Below are 25,049 nucleotides of genomic sequence, written 5' to 3' on the forward strand. Positions count from 1 at the left end.
TATTTTCCAATGCTGTGTAAAGCAGATCTAGCATTTTTATAATTGCATCGTTAGTGCTTTTATTTTTCCTGAATCCAAATTGGCAGGGGTTGAGTATGTTTTATGACGTTATAAATGAATATAGTCTCCTGTGCACGAGTTTCTCAAAGATTTTGGATAGCAATGGTAAGTTTGATATTGGCCTATAGTTGTTTAAATCTGTAGGGTCACCACCTTTATGTATTGGTGTAACCCTTGCCATCTTGAGTAGTTTCGGGAAGGTGCTAGCTTCTATTGACTTGTTAAAAAGCAATGAGATAGTATGCAAGAGGACATGGGCCACTCTCTTGTACAATAATGGTGGGACATGAGACAGATTCCCTGAGTTATTTTTAAGTGACTTTATAATCTCGGTGACTTCCGTGGGCTCAGTTGGAGCAAGATAGAAGGAATTTGGGAAATTCCCATCTAGGTAGTCCCCGGCATGGGCATTGGTACGTGGGATTTTATTGGCGAGATTAGAACCTATGGTTGAGAAGAAGTTGTTTATCTTGTTAGCTGTGTCGGTGGGTTGCAGTGGTGTTTCATTAGATTTAGTTAGGACAATATTCTTGTTATTTTCCAGTTTGTGGGTCCCTAGAATCTGAGAGAGTGTTTTCCAGGTCTTTTTTATATCTCCTCTTGTGTCAGTGAATCTACTGGAGTAGTATAGTTGTTTGGCTTTCTTTATTACTTTGGTGAGGACTGATGAGTAGTGTTTAAGAATATCTTTGTGTATTAAGCCCTGTCTATATTGCTTTTCATATTGGTGTTTCTTATCAATGGATTTCAGAATGGTGCTGGTTAGCCATGGGCAACCAAGCCATTTGTTTGTGATCTGTTTCGTTTTTATAGGACAATGTTTGTTGTATAGTCTAAGTAGTTTGTTAAGAAAAATGTCTGTCCAGTCGTCAATACCATTGGCCTTGGAGAATTCTGTAGGCCAGTCAACAGTCTCTAGGTCAGCTGTGAACTTCCTTATTGAGGCCTCATCATGGAGTCTAAATGAGACTTTGTTGTATTCAAGTGGTGGTTTACTAATGTTTGTCAAGAGGAAGGTAGGGTAGTGGTCTGTAGTGCTATCTGTGATTATCCCTGATTTAAGGGGGGCTAGTATATTGGTCCATATGTGGTCTATTATGGTTGCACTTGTTTCAGTGAGCCTGGTTGGTTTAGTTATTGTTGGTATGAGAAGTGTGTTGTTCATATTGTTGATGAAATCAGTTACAGGCTGATCATCTAGTAGGCCAAGGTTGATGTTGAAGTCTCCAGCTAAGAGAAGGTGGTGCTTATTCATTTGTCTGTTTGGTATTAGTGCCTTTAATTTCTCACTGAAGTTTGGGATGTTAGTGTGGGGTATCCGGTAAATGGCACCGATTGTTATAGGCGTCTTAAGGTTTTTTACAGTAAAATTAGCAAAAATGTATTCTCCATATTCATCACTAAAGCAATTGGTGCTGATACAAGATAATTGGTTAGAGTAATAGATTGCAATACCACCCCCAACTTGGTATGGTCTGCAGTTGTGGATTGCTGTGTATCCTGGTAGAGGGTAGATATCTATTGTGTCCTGTTTTAGCCAGGTCTCGGTAAGAATAATGCAGGAGAAGGGTGTCTTTAGTGGTTCAAGGAGTGCCAGGAGGTCATCATAGTGTTTGCTTAAGGACCTGATGTTGTAGTTAAGTACTGAACATCAAAATGGTATACAATACCGACAGGTTGTTAGGTAAGACACATATGCAACAGTTAGACAACTTTATTCCGAAACGTTTCGCCTACACAGTAGGCTTCTTCAGTTGAATACAGAAAATAGGCAGGAACAGTAGAGATGTGAAGACGATGTAATCAGTCCATCACCCTTGTAGTCGTAGAATTTGAGGTTGTCAGTCCCTCGGCCTGGAGAAGTTCAGTTCCATAGTCAGGAACTATCTGAAGATCAAGTGACAGTGCGGAGACTTAAATACTGTCGGAAGGAGAGGTGCAGAGTAGTAGTAGTAGTAGTAGTAGTAGTAGTGAGAATGTAACCACTGAGAGGTCATGTCCCTCTCAGATCCAACACTTCTCACTTGAAAAGCTTGTCCAAGGTGTTTTCTGTACCAAGATGCCACGTGTTGCAGTGTCTGACAAGATGAACATCAAAATGGTATACAATACCGACAGGTTGTTAGGTAAGACACATATGCAACAGTTAGACAACTTTATTCCGAAACGTTTCGCCTACACAGTAGGCTTCTTCAGTCGAATACAGAAAATAGGCAGGAACAGTAGAGATGTGAAGACGATGTAATCAGTCCATCACCCTTGTAGTCGTAGAATTCTACGACTGGAATTCTAGTCGTAGAATTCTACGACTACAAGGGTGATGGACTGATTACATCGTCTTCACATCTCTACTGTTCCTGCCTATTTTCTGTATTCGACTGAAGAAGCCTACTGTGTAGGCGAAACGTTTCGGAATAAAGTTGTCTAACTGTTGCATATGTGTCTTACCTAACAACCTGTCGGTATTGTATACCATTTTGATGTTCATCTTGTCAGACACTGCAACACGTGGCATCTTGGTACAGAAAACACCTTGGACAAGCTTTTCAAGTGAGAAGTGTTGGATCTGAGAGGGACATGACCTCTCAGTGGTTACATTCTCACTACTACTACTACTACTACTACTACTACTACTACTACTACTACTACTACTCTGCACCTCTCCTTCCGACAGTATTTAAGTCTCCGCACTGTCACTTGATCTTCAGATAGTTCCTGACTATGGAACTGAACTTCTCCAGGCCGAGGGACTGACAACCTCAAATTCTACGACTACAAGGGTGATGGACTGATTACATCGTCTTCACATCTCTACTGTTCCTGCCTATTTTCTGTATTCGACTGAAGAAGCCTACTGTGTAGGCGAAACATTTCGGAATAAAGTTGTCTAACTGTTGCATATGTGTCTTACCTAGTTAAGTACTGATAGACTTTTATCATTGTTTAGGATAGTGCTGGCTTGTGATGCTGTGTAGTAAAGGCAGTTACTTTCCAATAGGTTTTGATTGTGTGTCAGATTATGTAGGTTTAAATCAGGGTCAACGTGATCAATCATCTTCTAGGTTTAAATTATGGTTATTTATATCCTGAGTTGTGTGTTGAGTTTTAGTACTGATATCTGTAGTGGTGGGAAGTTTGGACAAGTATATAGCTATAGCATTTTGGTCATGTAGAGTATAGTCACTAATACACATAATGAAGTTGGTGTTGTCTATGTGTTGTGCTGGAATGAGCTAAAGTACAACTAGGTATAAACTAATAATATAAAATTACAAATTAAAAATAGCACAAGACTCTCACTTGTAATTGCACTAAGGTCTAATGTAATGACTTTGGTATAGTCTATGTATTGACCTAGAGTGAGCAATAGTACAACTAGGTTTAATCTAATAATGTAGAAATACAAATTAAAAATAGCACCAGGCTCTCACTAGTAATTACACTATGGTCTAATATAATGACTTTGGTACTGACTATGTATTGAGCTAGAATGAGCTATAGTACAACTGAGTTTAATCTAATGATATAAAAAAGGCACAAGACTCTCAGTTGTAATTGCACTAAGGTCTTATATAAGTTGTTTACAAGAATTAGAGCATAACTAAATTTAAATTAACAAGATAAAATATACAAGTTAAGGTAGCAAAAGAATAAAAAAAAGTAGAAAAAAAAATTATATGAGGTAGTTGGTACTAGTTAGCAAAAGATAGTTAAGGGCCTTGAACAATAATATAATTGAAATATACACTAATTGCACACACAATATAGTCACTAAGATATGAAAACAATCTTAGAGTAGGACTTACAATATAAACTTATAATATAAAAATACAAATTGAAATGGTACTTGCAATTGCACTAGAGTCTGGTATATGTTGTTGACAAGATCAAAAGTATAACTAGATTTAAATTGACAAAATAAAATTCACAATTAAAGTACCAAAAGAATAATAGTAAAAAATAACAATGGTAATGTCTTGGTTATAATATGATAGTAAGATGGTAGACAGGTACACAGGTACAAAGGATAATATAAAGGTTGGAGTTGAATATACAAACTTGAAAATTTGGCAACACAATGTTATGGGAAGTATAACATAATGTTTAATGTAAAAAAGTAAAATTGACTGGTAGTAAATATGGTGTTTAATAAAATTTTAGTAAGTAATAATGATTACAAAAAAAGTGAAAAAGTAATGTTTATTTTATTCAATATTGCACTGGTAGTTATACTTGAGGTTATTTGGCAGTACAAGGTAATTAAGAGTACTCTAAGATAGTAAATGTGGTATTAAAACAAATAAAGGTAATTAGACAAGTAATGGTTATTAAATGTCAAAAATGTTGAGAGTAAATTGAAATTATAGTAAAAATTGTAATTATTAATTTTAGTAAGTAATATCAATTGATAGTATTTAAAAAAATATGAGGTAGTAATATGGATAGAGAAAGTATCAATTCAGCTAATGTTTAAGCAAACAATAGTAAATAAGAAAATTACATAAGGTGACTTATGCTTACTAGTAAAATCACAAAATGAGGTAGTTGATTATTTAATTACTAAGAGATTGTACAATGAAATTTGAACAATAATGGAGCAAAACATACACTACACTACGTAGGCTTTTAGGTTGGACATTGTTTAGTTATTCTCTGTAAGATTAGTATCCCTGAGAAATCGTGATAGATCATTCTCGTTCGTGATTGTGTACAGTTGACCTACATTTGTTTTCCTAACTAGAATTTTCCCATCCCGTGTGAAGCATTGGTGTATTGTGTCATTATTCTCCCGCTTAAGTTTTCTGACTCTATACAGGAGGTTCTGACGTTTTTTGGTAAGACACTCGTTTATGTATACCTCTTTCTTTACTTTAATAGATGCAATAATTAAGTCTTTTTTCCTGTCATGTGAGTGGAATCTAAGCATAACACTTTTTCTACTATGGGATCCTAGTAACCTGGCTTCTTTTATTTCTGACTCTGGTACTGTAACTTTTGTTTGGTCCTTTATGATCTGCAGAGTAATTTCTTTACTGTTTGTTTGGTTCATATCACTGGGAAAAAGTGGACTGTTAACTATTACTGCGTCCGATAGTTTATCTTGTTCAGTTTTATCTTCTTGGAGAGCAAAGTAGTCACTGAACTTGTTATCTAAGTTGTTCTTCCATTCTTTTACTGCTTCTTCAACCTTTGTATTAAGAGATATTATTTGTTGGGTATGGCTATCTATGACTGTCTGGATGGTCTTGCCACAGTTAGTCATTCCTGGTGTTGATAACTTTTGTTCAAGACTGAGGATTTTGTTCTCGAGTTGTGTTATCCTGGTGTCTTGTTTTGTTAGCGTCTCTCGAAGGTTCATATTTTCAATAACTAAGTTGGAGATGCATGTCTTTAGGGTATCTGGATCGTTGGTCATACCTGAGAGACTACTTGGTAGGTTGAATCCGGGGAAGAGAGGGGAGGATGGGCTGGTGGCAGCCATGTTTGTTGTTATTGTTGTGGTTGAATTGCCACTTTGATTACATATTCTCTTTTTGGCTTACCTTGTTACCCCCCTTTTTGACATCTTAAAAATAATGGCCAATAAGGTGACCGACCCTTCAGTTGAATGTCCTGCTTTTTTTTTTTTTTTTTTACAAAAGATGTTTTAGTATTATTTATTATTGTTATTATAATCATAACTAAGCGTTAAACCCAGTCTGTTATTTGTCTATTATGGGTGACTTGTGCTTGATCTAATTTGTGCATTAGTAATATATGCAGCTTGGAAAGCCTTGCAAAATGCTTTGGAAATGTCATATTAGCACCCATCACCACCTGTCTAGTGTCCCTCACGATAATCTCTAAGAATGGGAGAAGAGCTCCCAGATCAAGAAAATTTTCAACTCAAGATTTATAGCATCAACAGCCATATATAAGTTAGTGTTGTCAGTAACAAGTGAAACAAAATATTAATACTCTCAAAAAATGAAGCGAAGCTTGGCTCATTGTTCATCATAGCTATGCGTTTCTCACCAATACTGCTTATGACAATGCTATCGTCTACCCCTACATTCAGGTGACGAGTTCTCGTGTTTGGAGATTCACATTCATGTTTAGCCTTATTGCAAATTCTTACCATTTATGAAAAGTTCCAGGGGGAAGGGGGGGGAAACATTTCCAGGGATGCCAAGTCTCCTCTAGCCCCCCCCCCCCATGGTTGCAGGCTGATAGTTGGAGAGACTTAGAAGACACACAGCAGGAGGGCTAACTTTTAGTCTTCTGTTTTGTCTTGTTTTCTCTGCGCAAGGCTAAATTGTTGTTATAAAAGGAAAGTGCTAAACATATGAGGGTCCTAACACACAAGGCTAATACTGAATATTTGGAGGTAGTAAAGGTTCTCTGCATTCTCCAGTTCTGAAATTTCACCAGCCTTAATAGAGGCTTTAGGAGGATAGTAATATTATATAGGGTGCCCTGTGGCCAGGTGGCTAAAGCTCCCGCTTCACACGGCGAGGGTCTGGGTTTGATTCCCGGTGAGGGTTGAAACATTGGGCATGTTTCTTTACACTGGTTGTCTACGTTCCCCATCAGTAAAATGGGAACCTGGGTGTTAGTCGATTGGTGTGGGTCGCATCCTGAGACAAAACTGACCTAATTTGCCAGAAATGCTATGCATAACAAGTGGCTTTCTATATAGTAGTACAGTCATTGATGTCAGCTAGGCCTGTATACCTTGTACATGTACTTGTAGTAAATAAAAATATATTATACACAGAGTCTGCAGGTGGCCTTCATTTCCAAACATCTTGACGACCATCGACCGATATTGTTGCCTGTATGCCTCCATGCACCCCATTCCCCATGGTTATAATTAATACAGACCCATGTGTGAGCTTTGGTTTTGGCAGTCCAGTGAAATCACTCTCATTCTTGGTTCCTGTAACCAGGATATGCCTACCTAATCCACCATGAGACCTGGTCTCAGACCGGGCCACAGGGGCACTGACCCCCAAAACCCTCTCCAGGTAAACTCCAGGTAAACCTTGATTCCATCCACTTTTGATCAGTAGTTGCTTGCTCTGTTCTTTGTAGTGGTAGTATAATTCTAGGTAGACCCCAAACAAATAAAATAGGTGGAGTCAGCTCAGATTATAGTAAATCTGTATGTGTTATTTAAAAAATGTATGCGAAGAGCAAGCATTATGCCTTGAGCTGCTTGTGCAATGTGTGATGGAAGGACGACAGCAATGGCTACTGCATCCTACACTGATGTATTGTTTATCAATGAGTTTACCCATAATACCTTTCAAGCACAATTTACTCCTAAGGGAGCTTTAAAGTTTTGTTCCAGGAACTCGGAGCTTCTTCCCATGAATCAAGTAGTAATTACCTTCCACTCCCCAGGCAGTGTTGGACTCATATGCATGTACAGCTTCCCCATGAATATAGTATTAGCTCAACACACTTTATTTCCTGTACGACAGTATATATTAAAACTTGTGATGCTTGTGCAGGTATGGTGGAATGCCTTAGGGAAAGGAGCTGTTCCTGTGGTAATGGGAGCCATCATAGACGACTACATGAAGTTCCTGCCACCAAAATCATTCATACACATCAACGATTTTGCATCACCTCAACACCTGGCCAAGTACCTAATGTAAGAAATACATTAATACAGTGGTACCTCGGGATACAAACTTATTCTGTCCCAGAAGGTTGTTTGAGTGCTGATACTGAACAAGTTTGTTCCCACAAGGAATAATGTAAATTAGAATAATCCATTTCAGACCTCCAAAAATGCACTTACAAAAGCACTTACAATAATACACTAACATAATTGTCTGTGTTTTGAGCTGTTCGTTTCCCGAGGTACCACTGTGCTCTAAATTAAGTTCTCAAATAGAAGGGTTATTTAAAAATTGCTGATTATGTATTGATATTCATATTCATATACAGTAGTTTATTTGGACATGATACTTAGTTTGAGGTGGTTCGGACATGTAGAGAGAATGGAGCGAAACAGAATGACTTCAAGAGTGTATCAGTCTGTAGTGGAAGGAAGGCGGGGTAGGGGTCGGCCTAGGAAGGGTTGGAGGGAGGGGGTAAAGGAGGTTTTGTGTGCGAGGGGCTTGGACTTCCAGCAGGCATGCGTGAGCGTGTTTGATAGGAGTGAATGGAGACAAATGGTTTTTAATACTTGACGTGCTGTTGGAGTGTGAGCAAAGTAACATTTATGAAGGGATTCAGGGAAACCGGCAGGCCGGACTTGAGTCCTGGAGATGGGAAGTACAGTGCCTGCACTCTGAAGGAGGGGTGTTAATGTTGCAGTTTAAAAACTGTAGTGTAAAGCACCCTTCTGGCAAGACAGTGATGGAGTGAATGATGGTGAAAGTTTTTCTTTTTCGGGCCACCCTGCCTTGGTGGGAATCGGCCGGTGTGATAATAAAAAAAAATAAAACTTAGTTGTACAAGGATTTATAGTAGTTGGGTGTACATGCCAAAAGCCCCTTGTATGCAGAGCATTATGGGCTTAAAATTAACTTAAAATTAACAAGCAATGAAAAGTTCAGTGGTAAAATTTACCGTAAACAATTTACAATATGAAGTACAATTGAGTAGTATTTGAAACAGTGAAATTAGAACATTTCGATATTAAAGCATTATACAGTAAAGGTCGCGAACCAAAACCTAGTCATTGTGGTAGTCTACAAGCCTCCGGATGCAACATCCCAGCAATTCCAGGAACAGCTGTTAAAAATTGACCACTGTCTGGAAAATCTTCCAGCTCCTGCACCCAACATCTTGCTCCTGGGGGATTTCAACTTAAGGCACCTAAAATGGAGGAATATAGCAAATAATATTGTTGCAGCAATAACACCAGGAGGCAGCTCTGATGAAAACTCACACTCACACGAGCTTTTAAATCTCTGCACAAAATTCAATTTAAACCAACAAATAATAGAGCCTACTAGACTGGAGAATACACTAGACCTCATCTTCACTAACAATGATGATCTGATAATAAATGTCACCATATCAAAAACAATATACTCAGATCACAACATAATTGAGGTTCAGACATGTATGCGCGGAGCCCCAGACCGACATAATGAGACTAGTCACGAGGGAGCATTCACCAAATTCAACTTCAATAACAAAAACATAAAGTGGGACCAAGTAAACCAAGTCCTAACTGATATAAGCTGAGAAGATATACTAAGCAACACAGACCCCAACTTATGCCTAGAACAGATTAACTTGGTGCCACTCGATGTATGCACAAGGCTTATTCCTCTAAGAAAAAGGAGGAGTAGATGTAAAATAGAAAGAGACAGGCGCTCCCTTTACAGGCGACGGAAAAGAATAACAGAGCGGCTAAAAGAGGTCAATATATCTGAAATGCGTAGGGAGACACTGGTCAGAGAAATAGCAAGCATCGAACTTAAGCTAAAGGAATCTTATAGGAGTCAGGAATCGCGGGAAGAACTAAAAGCCATAAATGAAATTGAAAGAAACCCAAAGTATTTCTTCTCCTATGCCAAATCAAAGTCGAGAACAACGTCCAGTATTGGGCCCCTACTTAAACAAGATGGGTCCTACACAGATGACAGCAAGGAAATGAGTGAGCTACTCAAGTTCCAGTATGACTCAGTTTTTAGCAAGCCGCTAACCAGACTGAGAGTTGAAGATCAAAATGAATTTTTTATGAGAGAGCCACAGAATTTGGTTAACACAAGCCTATCCGATGTTATCCTGACACCAAATGACTTCGAACAGGCGATAAATGACATGCCCATGCACTCTGCCCCAGGGCCAGGCTCATGGAACTCCGTGTTCATCAAGAACTGCAAGAAGCCCCTATCACGAGCCTTTACCATCCTATGGAGAGGGAGCATGGACACGGGGGTCGTCCCACAGTTACTAAAAATAACAGACATAGCCCAACTCCACAAAGGGGGCAGTAAAGCAACAGCAAAGAACTACAGACCGATAGCACTAACATCCCATATCATAAAAATCTTTGAAAGAGTCCTAAGAAGCAAGATCACCACCCATCTAGAAACCCATCAGTTACACAACCCAGGGCAACATGGGTTTAGAACAGGTCGCTCCTGCCTGTCTCAACTATTGGATCACTACGACAAGGTCCTAGATGCACTAGAAGACAAAAAGAATGCAGATGTAATATATACAGACTTTGCAAAAGCCTTCAACAAGTGTGACCATGGCGTAATAGCGCACAAAATGCATGCTAAAGGAATAACAGGAAAAGTTGGTCGATGGATCTATAATTTCCTCACTAACAGAACACAGAGAGTAGTAGTCAACAGAGTAAAGTCTGAGGCAGCTACGGTGAAAAGCTCTGTTCCACAAGGCACAGTACTCGCTCCCATCTTGTTCCTCATCCTCATATCTGACATAGACAAGGATGTCAGCCACAACACCATGTCTTCCTTTGCAGATGACACCCGAATCTGCATGACAGTGTCTTCCATTGCAGACACTGCAAGGCTCCAGGCGGACATCAACCAAATCTCTCAGTGGGCTGCAGAAAACAATATGAAGTTCAACGATGAGAAATTTCAATTACTCAGATATGGTAAACATGAGGAAATTAAATCTTCATCAGAGTACAAAACAAATTCTGGCCACAAAATAGAGCGAAACACCAACGCCAAAGACCTGGGAGTGATCATGTCGTAGGATCTCACCTTCAAGGACCATAACATTGTATCAATCACATCTGCTAGAAAAATGACAGGATGGATAATGAGAACCTTCAAAACTAGGGAGGCCAAGCCCATGATGACACTCTTCAGGTCACTTGTTCTATCTAGGCTGGAATATTGCTGCACACTAACAGCACCTTTCAAGGCAGGTGAAATTGCTGACCTAGAAAATGTACAGAGAACCTTCACGGCACGTATAACGGAGATAAAACACCTCAATTACTGGGAGCGCTTGAGGTTCCTAAACCTGTATTCCCTGGAACGTGGGTGGGAGAGATACATGATTATATACACCTGGAAAATCCTAGAGGGACTAGTACCGAACTTGCACACGAAAATCACTCACTACGAAAGCAAAAGACTTGGCAGACGATGCAACATCCCCCCAATGAAAAGTAGGGGTGTCACTAGCATGTTAAGAGACCAAACAATAAGTGTCAGGGGCCCGAGACTGTTCAACTGCCTCCCAGCATACATAAGGGGGATTACCAACAGACCCCTGGCAGTCTTTAAGTTGGCACTGGACAAGCACCTAAAGTCGGTTCCTGATCAGCCGGGCTGTGGCGCGTACGTTTGTTTGCATGCAGCCAGCAGTAACAGCCTGGTTGATCAGGCTCTGATCCACCAGGAGGCCTGGTCACAGACCGTCCCGTGGGGGTGTTGACCCCCGGAACTCTCTCCAGGTAAACTCCAGGTTCCTGGAGGAGCTACTATAAACGAAATTTACAATTTGCGAATCAATTTTCCCCATAAGAAATAATGTAAATACAATTAATCTGTTCCTGACACCCAGAAGTATTAAAACAAAAAAAAATTTTACATGAAATATACATGTAGTACATAAACAATACAATGGGAAATGATGAATGAAACATTAACAGTATAACACTTACCTTTATTGGAGATTCTTCTTAGTGTATGGGAGACTGGAGGAGGAGAGAGATTGGATTGTTTACAGTTTGGAAGGGGAATCCCCTTCCAGCAACACCTCAGGTACCAATTGCTTCTCTGGGGTTGCTTCTCTTCTCTGTTTCTTAATGCCACTAGGACCACCTTGAGAGTCACTCTAGTCCTGTCTCGCAAAGTAACTGTGGAGAGAGCTCTGTTTCTGGCGTCTCTTTAACACTTCCCTAAAATGGCCCAAGACTTTGTCACTGTACATATTTCTCACCTTCTTTACCACAGGCTTGGCACTAGGAGCTTTCTTTGGAGCCATGGTAGCTTATTTAGTACTTGCAAGCACTAAAATGAGTGGAATATTATGAAATATTTCATAGGAGCACTTGAGGGGACCTTCACTCACTGGTAAACAGTGCCAGACTGGCTGGGTAAGGAGGCCTCCCCAGCTCACACCGTGCGTACGCGTCCCAGACGAACTACTATTCGCGAGTCAACCTATGAAAAGCGAGTCCATGTTTATACAAAAATACCCCTATGATTGGCGAAATTTACGATTGCCGAGAACTACGAAAAGCAAGGGACCACTGTAGTTGTACAAATTTATCACATTACAATGCTTTACAAACAAGTTAATCAATTTACTGTATGTTGTCTTGAAGTTTTAAGATTTAAGTAATTGGGAGAATTATTGGTAATGTTAAATATTGAGTGTTGATTTTTTAGTCCTGGGAGAGTAAGTGGTTTTTTCGAAGAGTCTTAAATTGATTTTCAGGCCTGGTTACTTTAGTATGTTCTGGTAATGAATTCCAGGTATATACTTCTTGTACCTATGTATGCTGAGAGGGGTGGATGGATGGACAAAGCAGACAGATAAACACAGGCATGGATATGCAGAGACAAGCATACTCTCTCACACATACGAGGGGATCAAGGTTTACCCAACAAACAAGGTAGATGGTGAAATAAGGGAAGATCTGTTCTCATACCCCTCAAAGAGGCTGGCAAATAGGCAGCAGAGAGTTTGCATAAATGGGGAGAAATCAGAATGAGGGCACGTCACAAGTGGTGTTCCTCAGGGGTCAGTGTTGGGCCTGTTGTTGTTCACAATTTACATAAACGACATGGATGACATAGTCTGGTGCCGTGCTCCTTCCTTGAGTGGAGGTGACCAGACTGGGTGGGTCATTAGGCTAATCTGGGGGGGGGGGACATGGACCTGCTCTGCATGGGTCAGTAGGCCTGTTGCAGTGTTCCTTCTTTCTTATGTTATTATGTTCTAAACCCATGATATAGTGGACCTTCTATTTTTGTTGATCTCTGTTATCGCCGATTTCGGTTTTGGCCGACTTTTTTTGTTGATTTTTTGGCTCCGTTTTTGTCGATTGTACGGAACCTGTCCAGTGCCAAGCTCGCAGACAAAGCTGACTCCATGCCATTCTCAGCCAGTGTAGGGTTGTTTCTTGGTGAGTGAACATATCCTGCCTGGTCATACAAAACATTTCGTAATAATCCATTGTTTTTGCCACTTGTTTATTGTGTGTGACTGCCAAATAAGCCAACATGGCCACAAAGAAAGCTCCAAGTGCCATTCCTTTGGTAAAGAAAGTGAGGAACACTGTAGAAATGAAAAAAGAAATACTAAAAAAATATGATTATGGCATACGCATTGCTGAACTTGGCAGGATGTACGGGAAGTCGCCATCAACAATCAGCTCCATTGTGGCAAAAAGAAAAGAAATCATGGAAGCTGATGTTGCGAAAGGGGTGAATGCGATAACCAAACAGAGATCCCAAACAATTGAAGAAGTGGAGAAATTGTTGTTGGTGTGGATCAGAGAGAAAGAGTTAGCAGGAGATAGTGTTGTGCAGTCAATTATTTGTGCAAAGGCAAGACAGTTACATGACGACCTCTTAAAGAAACTGCCTGAAACAAGTAGTACTGATGTAGGTGAATTTAAGGCCGGCAAAGGCAGGTTGGAAAATTCAAGAAGTGAAGTGGCATACACAGTGTTGTGAGGCACGGTGAGGGTGCCAATTCAGACAAACAAGCTGCTGAAAAAATCATGCAGGAATTCAGATGTCATGTAGAGGCTGAAAATTTCAAACCCCCAACAAGTGTTCAGTTGTGATGAAACAGGCCTGTTTTGGAAGAAAATGCCAAAGAGGACTTACATTACGCAGGAGGAAAAGGCACTCCCAGGACACAAGCCTATGAAAGACAGGCTAACTCTCTTGTTGTGTGGGAATGCTAGTGGGGATTTCAAAGTGAAGCCTTTACTGGTGTATCACTCTGAAAATCCCAGTGTGTTCAAGAAAAACAGTGTTGTAAAGAGGAAATTGTGTGTGATGTGGAAGGGAAACAGTAGGGCATGGGTAACAAAGGAAATTTTCCTGGAATGGTTTAACCCTTAAACAGTCCAAACGTATATATATGTTCTCTCGCGTAGCGCCCCAAACGTATATATACGTTTCATTTGTCATTCATTCAACATTGGCACAATAGGCCTGAGTCGCCTAAACATGAGAGAATGGGTGTGCACACTCAGTGTGCACCATATTAAAAAAATTGGGGATGCCTGGTGTTACGGCCCCCTGACAAACTAGTGATTAAATAGTTAACCTGCCAGCCGGCAGTACCACTGGGTACGTCATCAAACCCATTGTGGGGACTGCTGAGCCGGCCTTAGAGCAGTAAGTACCTGAACACCTCACGGTACGCATCTACACAGTAGTCACCAGAACACCTAATCGTACACATCTACTGGCAGTAGAGTATTCTACTGGCGTTAGAGGAAGCGCTCACCGCAGCTCACCGAGTCTGTTGGCCTCAGTTACTTGACGGCCGCATTCAGTGAGCTTGCAGCATGGTGTTCTGCTAGTAATTCATCGGACCACCTTGTGGTGTGTCAATTGGTCTTGAAGGCGGTAGATAGTACTCACCAGACCATCTTACAGTGTACTTCTACCGGCCTTGGAGAGTATTTACAGGACTACCGGTGATGTCTGCGGACTCACCGCCTACGCTGGTCAACTGTGGGCTAAGTCAACTGATGCTGTTTTAGTGGGACATTACATGAAGAAAAGGTTGGAGTGTTACACTGAACTGGGCTAGGACCGTAGTGTGACACTTAAGCAAGTATGATGGAGTGGAACACTGAGATATGCTACAGGACCGTAGTGGAACACTGAGAAGAAAAGGGTGTCGTGTGACACTGAAGATGGCCTGGTTGTAGTGTACATTGAATAGTATCATGTGACTGGCCTCTCGAAAGATGCTACGTCGATAGTGAGTGTGTCGCAGAGACAAGGGTGTCAAGTGTGTCACAGTCGAGAAAGGGTGTGGATGACACAGAGAAAAGGGTGTCATGTGACACGGAGAGCTGGAGTGTCTGGTGACACAGAGAAAGGGGTGTCAAGGGACACGGTTGTGAAGGAGCGTCATCACACGGCAAAAAGGGTGTCAAGTGACACGGTGGAGAAGGAGCATCACAACTCGAATAAGTGCCGTGTGGGACACAGAGCATCATTATAAGTGTCGTGTGAGACACGGAGTTGATCATAATTTATTATACAAATGTTATTTATAATTTATTATTTTAGCATAGATATATATATTATTATTTTAAGATGCTAATAATTTATTATTGTAACATGTATATATATTTTAAATACCTCTAGACCAAAGATAGTTGTTTTTATATAATACATGTATTAAAGATTAATTGATTTTAATGTTGTATTTATGTATCCCGAACTCTTTATTACAAAATGAGTAATCCACCATCTAAAAAATAACTTTTTTTGTAATACCTGGGTACCACATGCTCTTTTTTCCTATAAAAAATTATTTTTTTCTCTCAAAATATTTGGGGCGCTATGCGAGAGAACGTATATATACGTTTGGACTGTTTAAGGGTTAATGAAGTGTTTGGCCCCAGTGTGAAAAAATACCTCCTGGATAATAAACTGCCACTCCAGTGCCTCCTGTTAATGGACAATGCTCCTGCTCATCCTCCAGACTTGGAAGACAAATTATCTAAGGAATTCAGTTCTGTAACAGTGAAGTTTTTGCCACCTAACACCACTCCTCTTTTCCAACCCATGAACCAGCAGATCATTGCAAACTTCAAAAAAATGTACACCAAAGCAATGTTTCAAAGGTGCTCTGAATTGGCCCTAAGAGAGTTCTGGAAGAATCACTTCAGTATCTTCCACTGCATAGGCCTTATAGATAAGGCTTGGTGGGGAGTGACTTCCAGGATGATGAACTCTGCTTGGAGAAAATTGTGGCCAGATTGTGTCCAAAAGAAGGATTTTGAAGGGTTTGAGGCTGACCCTGTTGACCTTATTCTTGTTGTGCAATCACTTGTGGCACTGGGGAATTCCATGGGGTTGGATGTGAGTTTGGAGGATGTTGGAGAGTTGGTAAAGGACCACAGTGAAGAGCTAACCACTGATGAGCTGCAAGAGCTTCATCTCCAACAGCAGCAGACCACAGTTGAGGAAATTGCTTCAGAGGAGGAGGAAGAGAGATGGAAGAAGGTGCCTTCTTCAAAGATTAAGGAGATTTGTGCTGTGTGGACTGCATAAATCTGCACAAATTTTTTGATTACTAAGAGATTGTACTGTGAAATTTGTACAATAATGGAGCAAAACATACACTGCACGTAGGCTTTTAGATTGGACATTGTTTAGTTATTCTCTGTAAGATTACTAGGCCTGAAAAATTGTGATAGATCATTCTCGTTCGTGATTGTGTACAGTTGGCCTACATTTGTTTTCCTAACTAGGATTTTCCCGTCCCGTGTGAAGCATTGGTGTATTATTTCATTATTCTCCCGCTTAAGTTTTCTGACTCTATACAGGAGTTTCTGACATTTTTTGGTGAGACACTCGTTTATGTATACCTCTTTCTTTACTTTAATAGATGCAATAATTAAGTCTATTTTCCTGTCATGTGAGTGGAATCTAAGCATAACACTTTTTCTACCTTGGGATCCATTAACCTGGCTTCCTTTATTTCTGACTCTGGTACAGTAACACTTGTTTGGTCTTTTATGATCTGGAGAGTAATTTTTTTACTGTTTGTTTGCTTCATATCACTGGGAAAAAGTGGACTGTGTCCAATAGTTTCTTGTTCAGTTTTATCTTCTTGGAGCACAAAGTAGTCACTGAACTGGTTATCCAAGTTGTTCTTCCATTCTTTTACTGCTTCCTCAACCTTTGTATTAAAAGATATTATTTGCTCTGTGACCATCTATGACTGTTTGGAGGGTCTTGCCAAAGTTTGTCATTCCTGATGTTGATAACTTTTGTTCCAGACTGAGGATTCTGTTCTCGAGTTGTGACATCCTGCTCTCTTGTTTTGTTAGTGTCTCTCGAAGATTGATATTTTCAATGACTAAGGAGATGTATGACTTAAGGGTATCTGGATTGTTAGTCATACCTGAGAGACTACTTGGTAGGTTGAATTCAGAGAAGAGAGAGGTGGAGGCAGCCATGTTTGGTGTTACTGTTGTGGCATCGCCCTGGGCGGTGGTGAGAGGAGTGGTAGGTGAGCCGGCGTCACCCTGTTTAGACTTGTTGAATGGTCGATTTTTCGGTGTTTTCTTGCTGGCCTTGGTGCTGTTTCCTCTGAGATCATGCCTCATAGTAATACAGGAGTCGTAGGAGTTGTTGTAGTCAAGAAGAAGCAGGAAATGGCAGAAATCGTACACCAAATCCAGTCATTCCTGGAGTGGAACCACAGTCGATGGCCTCCACTCCAAACCAACAGATACAGATACTAATGCCGGAAAAAAAATCCCCCCCCAGTACCAACAATACCACCAGTCCGATAACATTCTTCTTTGCAAATATACAGGGTCTAAAGCCAGCAACAAACAACAAAATACCTTTCATCCGTGGACTGCTTGCAGAGGCAAAGGCAATGTTCGCGGCTTTCACTGAGACCCACATAAAGGATCACTTGGACAACGAAATATGGATCCCAGGTTACAACCTATACAGATGTGACAGAGTGAACAGGCAAAAGGGGGGGGGTTGGCCTGTACATTGCAGAGTCACTTGTTTGCACAGAACTGCTAAATGCCTCAAATGATGTAGTGGAAGTTGTAACAGTAAAGGTCGAGAACCAAAACCTAGTCATTGTGATAGTCTACAAGCCTCCGGATGCAACATCCCAGCAATTCCAGGAACAGCTGTTAAAAATTGACCACTGTCTGGAAAACCTTCCAGCTCCTGCACCCAACATCTTGCTCCTGGGGGATTTCAACTTAAGGCACCTAAAATGGAGGAATATAGCAAATAATATTGTTGCAGAAATAACACCAGGAGGCAGCTCTGATGAAAACTCACACTCACGCGAGCTTTTAAATCTCTGCACAAAATTCAATTTAAACCAGCAAATAATAGAGCCTACTAGACTGGAGAATACACTAGACCTCATCTTCACTAACAATGATGATCTGATAAGAAATATCACCATATCAAAAACAATATACTCAGATCACAACATAATTGAGGTTCAGTCATGTATGCGCGGAGCCCCAGACCGACATAAGGAGATTAGTCACGAGGGAGCATTCACCAAATTCAACTTCAATAACAAAAACATAAAGTGGGACCAAGTAAACCAAGTCCTAACCGATATAAGCTGGGAAGATATACTAAGCAACACAGACCCCAACTTATGCCTAGAACAGATTAACTCGGTAGCACTCGATGTATGCACAAGGCTTATTCCTCTAAGAAAAAGGAGGAGTAGATGTAAAACAGAAAGAGACAGGCGCTCCCTTTACAGGCGACGGAAAAGAATAACAGAGCGGCTAAAAGAGGTCAATATATCTGAAATGCGCAGGGAGACACTGGTCAGAGAAATAGCAAGCATCGAACTTAAGCTAAAAGAATCCTTTAGGAGTCAGGAATCGCGGGAAGAACTAAAAGCCATAAATGAAATCGAAAGAAACCCAAAGTATTTCTTCTCCTATGCCAAATCAAAATCGAGAACAACGTCCAGTATTGGGCCCCTACTTAAACAAGATGGGTCCTACACAGATGACAACAAGGAAATGAGTGAGCTACTCAAGTCCCAATATGACTCAGTTTTTAGCAAGCCGCTAACCAGACTGAGAGTCGAAGATCAAAATGAATTTTTTATGAGAGAGCCACAAAATTTGATTAACACAAGCCTATCCGATGTTATCCTGACGCCAAATGACTTCGAACAGGCGATAAATGACATGCCCATGCACTCTGCCCCAGGGCCAGACTCATGGAACTCTGTGTTCATCAAGAACTGCAAGAAGCCCCTATCACGAGCCTTTTCCATCCTATGGAGAGGGAGCATGGACACGGGGGTCGTCCCACAGTTACTAAAAACAACAGACATAGCCCCACTCCACAAAGGGGGCAGTAAAGCAACAGCAAAGAACTACAGACCAATAGCACTAACATCCCATATCATAAAAATCTTTGAAAGGGTCCTAAGAAGCAAGATCACCACGCATCTAGAAACCCATCAGTTACACAACCCAGGGCAACATGGGTTTAGAACAGGTCGCTCCTGTCTGTCTCAACTATTGGACCACTACGACAAGGTCCTAAATGCACTAGAAGACAAAAAGAATGCAGATGTAATATATACAGACTTTGCAAAAGCCTTCGACAAGTGTGACCATGGCGTAATAGCGCACAAAATGCGTGCTAAAGGAATAACAGGAAAAGTCGGTCGATGGATCTATAATTTCCTCACTAACAGAACACAGAGAGTAGTCGTCAACAGAGTAAAGTCCGAGGCAGCTACGGTGAAAAGCTCTGTTCCACAAGGCACAGTACTCGCTCCCATCTTGTTCCTCATCCTTATATCCGACATAGACAAGGATGTCAGCCACAGCACCGTGTCTTCCTTTGCAGATGACACCCGAATCTGCATGACAGTGTCTTCCATTGCAGACACTGCAAAGCTCCAGGCAGACATCAACCAAATCTTTCAGTGGGCTGCAGAAAACAATATGAAGTTCAACGATGAGAAATTTCAATTACTCAGATATGGTAAACATGAGGAAATTAAATCTTCATCAGAGTACAAAACAAATTCTGGCCACAAAATAGAGCGAAACACCAACGTCAAAGACCTGGGAGTGATCATGTCGGAGGATCTCACCTTCAAGGACCATAACATTGTATCAATCGCATCTGCTAGAAAAATGACAGGATGGATAATGAGAACCTTCAAAACTAGGGAGCCCAAGCCCATGATGACACTCTTCAGGTCACTTGTTCTATCTAGGCTGGAATATTGCTGCACACTAACAGCACCTTTCAAGGCAGGTGAAATTGCCGACCTAGAAAATGTACAGAGAACTTTCACGGCACGCATAACGGAGATAAAACACCTCAATTATTGGGAGCGCTTGAGGTTCCTAAACCTGTATTCCCTGGAATGCAGGAGGGAGAGATACATGATTATATACACCTGGAAAATCCTAGAGCGACTAGTACCGAACTTGCACACGAAAATCACCCACTACGAAAGCAAAAGACTTGGCAGACGATGCACCATCCCCCCAATGAAAAGCAGGGGTGTCACTAGCACGTTAAGAGACCATACAATAAGTGTCAGGGGCCCGAGACTGTTCAACTGCCTCCCAGCACACATAAGGGGGATTACCAACAGACCCCTGGCAGTCTTCAAGCTGGCACTGGACAAGCACCTAAAGTCAGTTCCGGATCAGCCGGGCTGTGGCTCGTACGTTGGTTTGCGTGCAGCCAGCAGCAACAGCCTGGTTGATCAGGCTCTGATCCACCAGGAGGCCTGGTCTCGGGCCGGGCCGCGGGGGCGTTGACCCCCGGAACTCTCTCCAGGTAAACTCCAGGTAGTTATACAAAGCTTAGGGTTACGTTATTGGCTTGCAGCGGGGTGTTGCTTTGGGTTTGAGGGGCAATCTTCCTTTGATCTCTATTATACAGTGGACCCCCGCATAACGCTATTAATCCATTCCTGAGAGCTCAATGTTATGCGAAATTATCGTTATGCGAATTAATTTTCCCCATAAGAAGTAATGGAAATCAAATTAATCCGTGCAAGACACCCAAAAGTATGAAAAAAAAAAATTTTACCACATGAAATATTAATTTTAATATACACAAACTTAAGAAAACATGCACAGTTACATGACACTTACCTTTACTGAAGATGTGGTGATGATTGATGGGATGGGAGGAGGGGAGACTGGATGGTTTTAGTGTTTAGAAGGGGAATCACCTTCCATTAGGACTTGAGGTGTCAAGTCCTTTTCTGGGGTTGCTTCCCTTCTTCTTTTAATGCCACTTGGACCAACTTCAGAGTCACTGGACTTCTGTTGCACAACATATCTGTCCATAGTGGCCTGTACCTCTCGTTCCTTTATGACTTTCCTAAAGTGTTTCACAACAGTGTCAGTGTAATAGTCACCAGCACGGCTTGCAATAGCTGTGTGAGGGTGATTTTCATCCATGAAGGTTTGCACTTCAAGCCACTTTGCACAGATTTCCTTAATCTTTGTAGTAGGCAACTTCTTCAATTTCTCTCTCCCCTCCTCTGAACCAGTTTCCTCAGGTCTGGCCTCTTGCTGTTGAACTTGATCTACCAGCTCATCAGTGGTTAGTTCTTCATTGTCCTCCTCCACCAACTCTTCCACATCCTCCCCACTAACCTCCAACCCCAAGGACTTTCCCAATGCCACAATGGATTCCTCAACTGGCATAATCCTCTCAGGGTTAGCCTCAAACCCTTCAAAATCCCTTTTGTCTACACATTCTGGCCACAATTTCTTCCAAGCAGAGTTCAAGGTCTTCTTAGTCACTCCCTCCCAAGCCTTACCTATAAGGTTTACACAATGAGGATATTAAAGTGCTCTCTCCAAAACTCTCTTAGAGTCAGTTGAGTTTCTGAGGTCACTACAAAGCACCTTTCAAACAGCTTTTGTGTACAGTTTTTTGAAGTTTGCAATAACCTGCTGGTCCATGGGCTGCAGGAGAGGAGTGGTATTAGGAGGCAAAAACTTCACCTTAATGAATTTCATGTCCCCATAAAGTCGCTCTGCCACGTCTGTAGGATGACCAGGGGCATTGTCTAACACCAGGAGGCACTTAAGTTCTAATTTCTTTTCAGTTAGGTAATCTTTCACATTGGGGGCAAATGCATGGTGTAACCAGTCATAGAAAAAGTCCCTAGTGACCCATGCCTTACTGTTTGCCCTCCACAGCACACACAAATTCTCCTTGAGGACATTCTTTTGCCTGAACGCTCTGAGAGTTTCAGAGTGATACACTAATAAAGGCTTAACTTTGCAATCACCAGTAGCATTGGAACACATCAACAAAGTAAGCCTGTCTTTCATAGGCTTATGTCCTGGGAGTGCCTTTTCCTCCTGAGTAATGTAGGTCCTGCTTGGCATTTTCTTCCAAAACAGGCCTGTTTCATCACAATTAAACACTTGTTCAGGTTTCAGTCCTTCAGCCTCTGTGTACTCCTTGAATTCATGCACATATTTTTCAGCCGCTTTGTGGTCCGAACTGGCAGCCTCACCATGCCTTATCACACTATGTATGCCACTACGCTTCTTAAATCTCTCAAACCAACCTTTGCTGGCCTTAAATTCACTCACATCAGCACTAGTTGCAGGCATTTTTTTAATTAAATCCTCATGCAACTTCCTAGCCTTTTCGCTTATGATCGCTTGAGAGACGCTATCTCCTGCTAGCTGTTTTTCATTTATCCACACCAATAAGAATCTCTCAACATCTTCCATCACTTGCGATCTTTGTTTCGAAAACACAGTTAAACCTTTGGCAAGAACAGCTTCCTTGATTGCCTTTCTGGTGCCCACAATAGTAGCGATGGTTGATTGGGGTTTCTTGTACAACCTGGCCAGGTCGGCGATACGCACTCCACTTTCATACTTATCAATGATCTCTTTCTTCATCTCTATTGGAATTCTCACCCTTATTGCTGTAGGGTTGGCACTAGAAGCTTTCTTGGGGCCCATGGTCACTTATTTTCCAGAGAAAATCACCAAAAACAATGTAATATGAAATGTTCAGATTGTATGCTTGGATGTTACCGCGGAGGCTGGCTGGTAAACAATGGCACGGGCGGCACATGTGAGGCTGGCTGAGGGTGCACATTGGACGCGTCTCGGACGAACAGCGGTGAGCGGGTTTTTAAGCGGTATGCGAGGCAAAATTTTTGCGATTAAAGCGAGCGGTATGCGGATTAAACGTTATGTGATGCCAACGGTATGCGGGGGTCCACTGTATTCTGTTAGTGGGATGGATTGTGAAGGACCTGCGTAGTATGGGCCAGCAGGCCTGCTACAGTGTATTATTATTAGTACAGTACTTGTTCCTGCCTGACAGTGGAAATATAAACACATATGCAGTATAATGTTATCCTTTATTGACAAAGTTTTGCCCACACAGTGGGCTTTTCAAGTCACAAACAGATCTACCTGGGGTGGAAGGTACGCGAGTATTTATAGTCAGGTTCAGAATGCTGTGGTCAGGTGGAGAATGCTACATCTGATGATCTACCGAGTGGGGTTATAGAGTCTAAAATCTTCGGTAGCTTGGAAGGGAGATTGGATAAGTTTGTGAGCAGACCTTCTGCAGACCTTATGTTTTAAAGTCTATCGAAAACCCACCAACCAAAATGATCTTCTCCACTTCTACTCTCACCATGACACCAAAACTAAACGTGGTGTAATTATAGGCTTCTTCCTGCATGCACTCAGAATCTGCAGCAATGAGTTCCTTGAGGAAGAATGCACTATAATTGAACAAGTATTTTCCAAACTCCACTATCCTCGTCACTTCATCAGAGACTGCAGACGACGGGCACTAAACATCTTCAACACACCCAGAGAAGACACTGCTGAGAAGAGATACATAGTCCTCCCCACCAACTCCATTGCCATATATGTTTCCAGCATCTTTTCCAATACCTTATTCCAAGTATCTACCTCCACAATCATGACCATCAAGGACATTACCAGTAATAGACAGGACAAGCTTCCATCCTCTGCAGGGGTATACATAATCCCTTGTAATGACTGCAGCAAATTATATGTGGGCGAAACATCAAGAGACCTCCAAACACGTATTTCAGAACACCAATACGCAAGCAGGTCTGACGATACAAGGAATGCCTGTGTACAACACTGTAATTCACACAACCATTTAATAAACTACAGAAACTCAAGACTTATCGCCAGAGAAGACAACACTCAGTACTGAAGAATCCTGGAATCATCACTTATCTCTATGACCAACAACTTCAACCAGAATAATGGCTTCTATAACATAGCTGAACCACTTGCCAAGAAACTTTTTCATTGCTATCCCACATAAGAGCATAGGAATGGAGGAGCACTGCAGAAGGTCTGCTCACAAACTTATCCAATCTCCCTTCCAAACTACCCAAGATTTTAGACTCTATAACCCCACTCGGTAGATCATCAGATGCAGGATTCTCCACCTGACCCAGCATTCTCAACCTGACTATAAATACTCGTGTACCTTCCACCCCAGGTAGATCTGTTTGTGACTTGAAAAAGCCCACTGTGTGGGCGAAATGTTGTCAATAAAGGATCACATTATACTGCATATGTGTTTATATTTCCATTGTGTCGGTATTTTATACCATTTATTTCCATCCTGCCTGACAAATTTACTGACGTTCTTCAATAGAACATTTGAGGCAATAGACAGTGATAAAGAATATGATATTGTTTGACTCACGAAATCGTAATAACACGATTACAAACAAACCATACCCCGGCCGGGATTGAACCCGCGGTCATAGTCTCAAAACTCCAGCCCGTCGCATTAGCCACTAGACCAGCTAGCCACAATAAGATTCGTCCAACTAGTTATATTTCTAATATATACCTAGTTGGACGAACCTTATTGTGGCTAGCTGGTCTAGTGGCTAACACGGCTGGCTGGAGTTTTGAGACTATGACCGTGTGTGGCATGCAAAGAGTACGTAACCTTTATTCGGCGCATGTACACACCCTCATTTACAGGCTATCTCCCCCAACCAGCGAACCAGGTTGCTAAGAGTTGATGATGGGGCCCCGTCGTTCAACTAGTGACCAGGTTCTAGCCAATAAGAAAATGGTTTTGGCGATCGCAGAGGTTATGTGGGTACCGCTCTCCTGTCTGCCCTTGTCATTCCCATTCTAGAACTGGTTGAAGCACGGTCTGCTATCTTGTGGCTTCTATTTCTGCCTTGCTTACCGTGGAGTGCACTATACTTATCACTGTACATAGTGTACATATTGCTGTTATAAATTGGTGAAGTATAATATAAGTCTAAACTTTTTCTGCTGTGTT

The 25,049-nt window shown here is 41.4% G+C and overlaps 1 protein-coding gene across 3 annotated transcripts in view; it reads left to right on the forward strand.

Moving 5' to 3' along the window:
* LOC128684251 (alpha-(1,3)-fucosyltransferase 7) overlaps window positions 1-25,049 on the forward strand; it is a 117,676-nt gene that overhangs the window by 70,533 nt on the left and 22,094 nt on the right. For all 3 annotated transcript variants that reach the window (XM_070094779.1, XM_053770429.2, XM_070094767.1), the window contains one exon: window positions 7,557-7,699. In XM_070094779.1, the coding sequence (XP_069950880.1) occupies window positions 7,557-7,699 (143 nt within the window). The remainder of the gene's footprint in view (window positions 1-7,556; window positions 7,700-25,049) is intronic.

Source organism: Cherax quadricarinatus, chromosome 4 (assembly GCF_038502225.1).
Source record: "Cherax quadricarinatus isolate ZL_2023a chromosome 4, ASM3850222v1, whole genome shotgun sequence".
Classification (NCBI taxonomy): Eukaryota; Metazoa; Arthropoda; class Malacostraca; order Decapoda; family Parastacidae; genus Cherax; species Cherax quadricarinatus.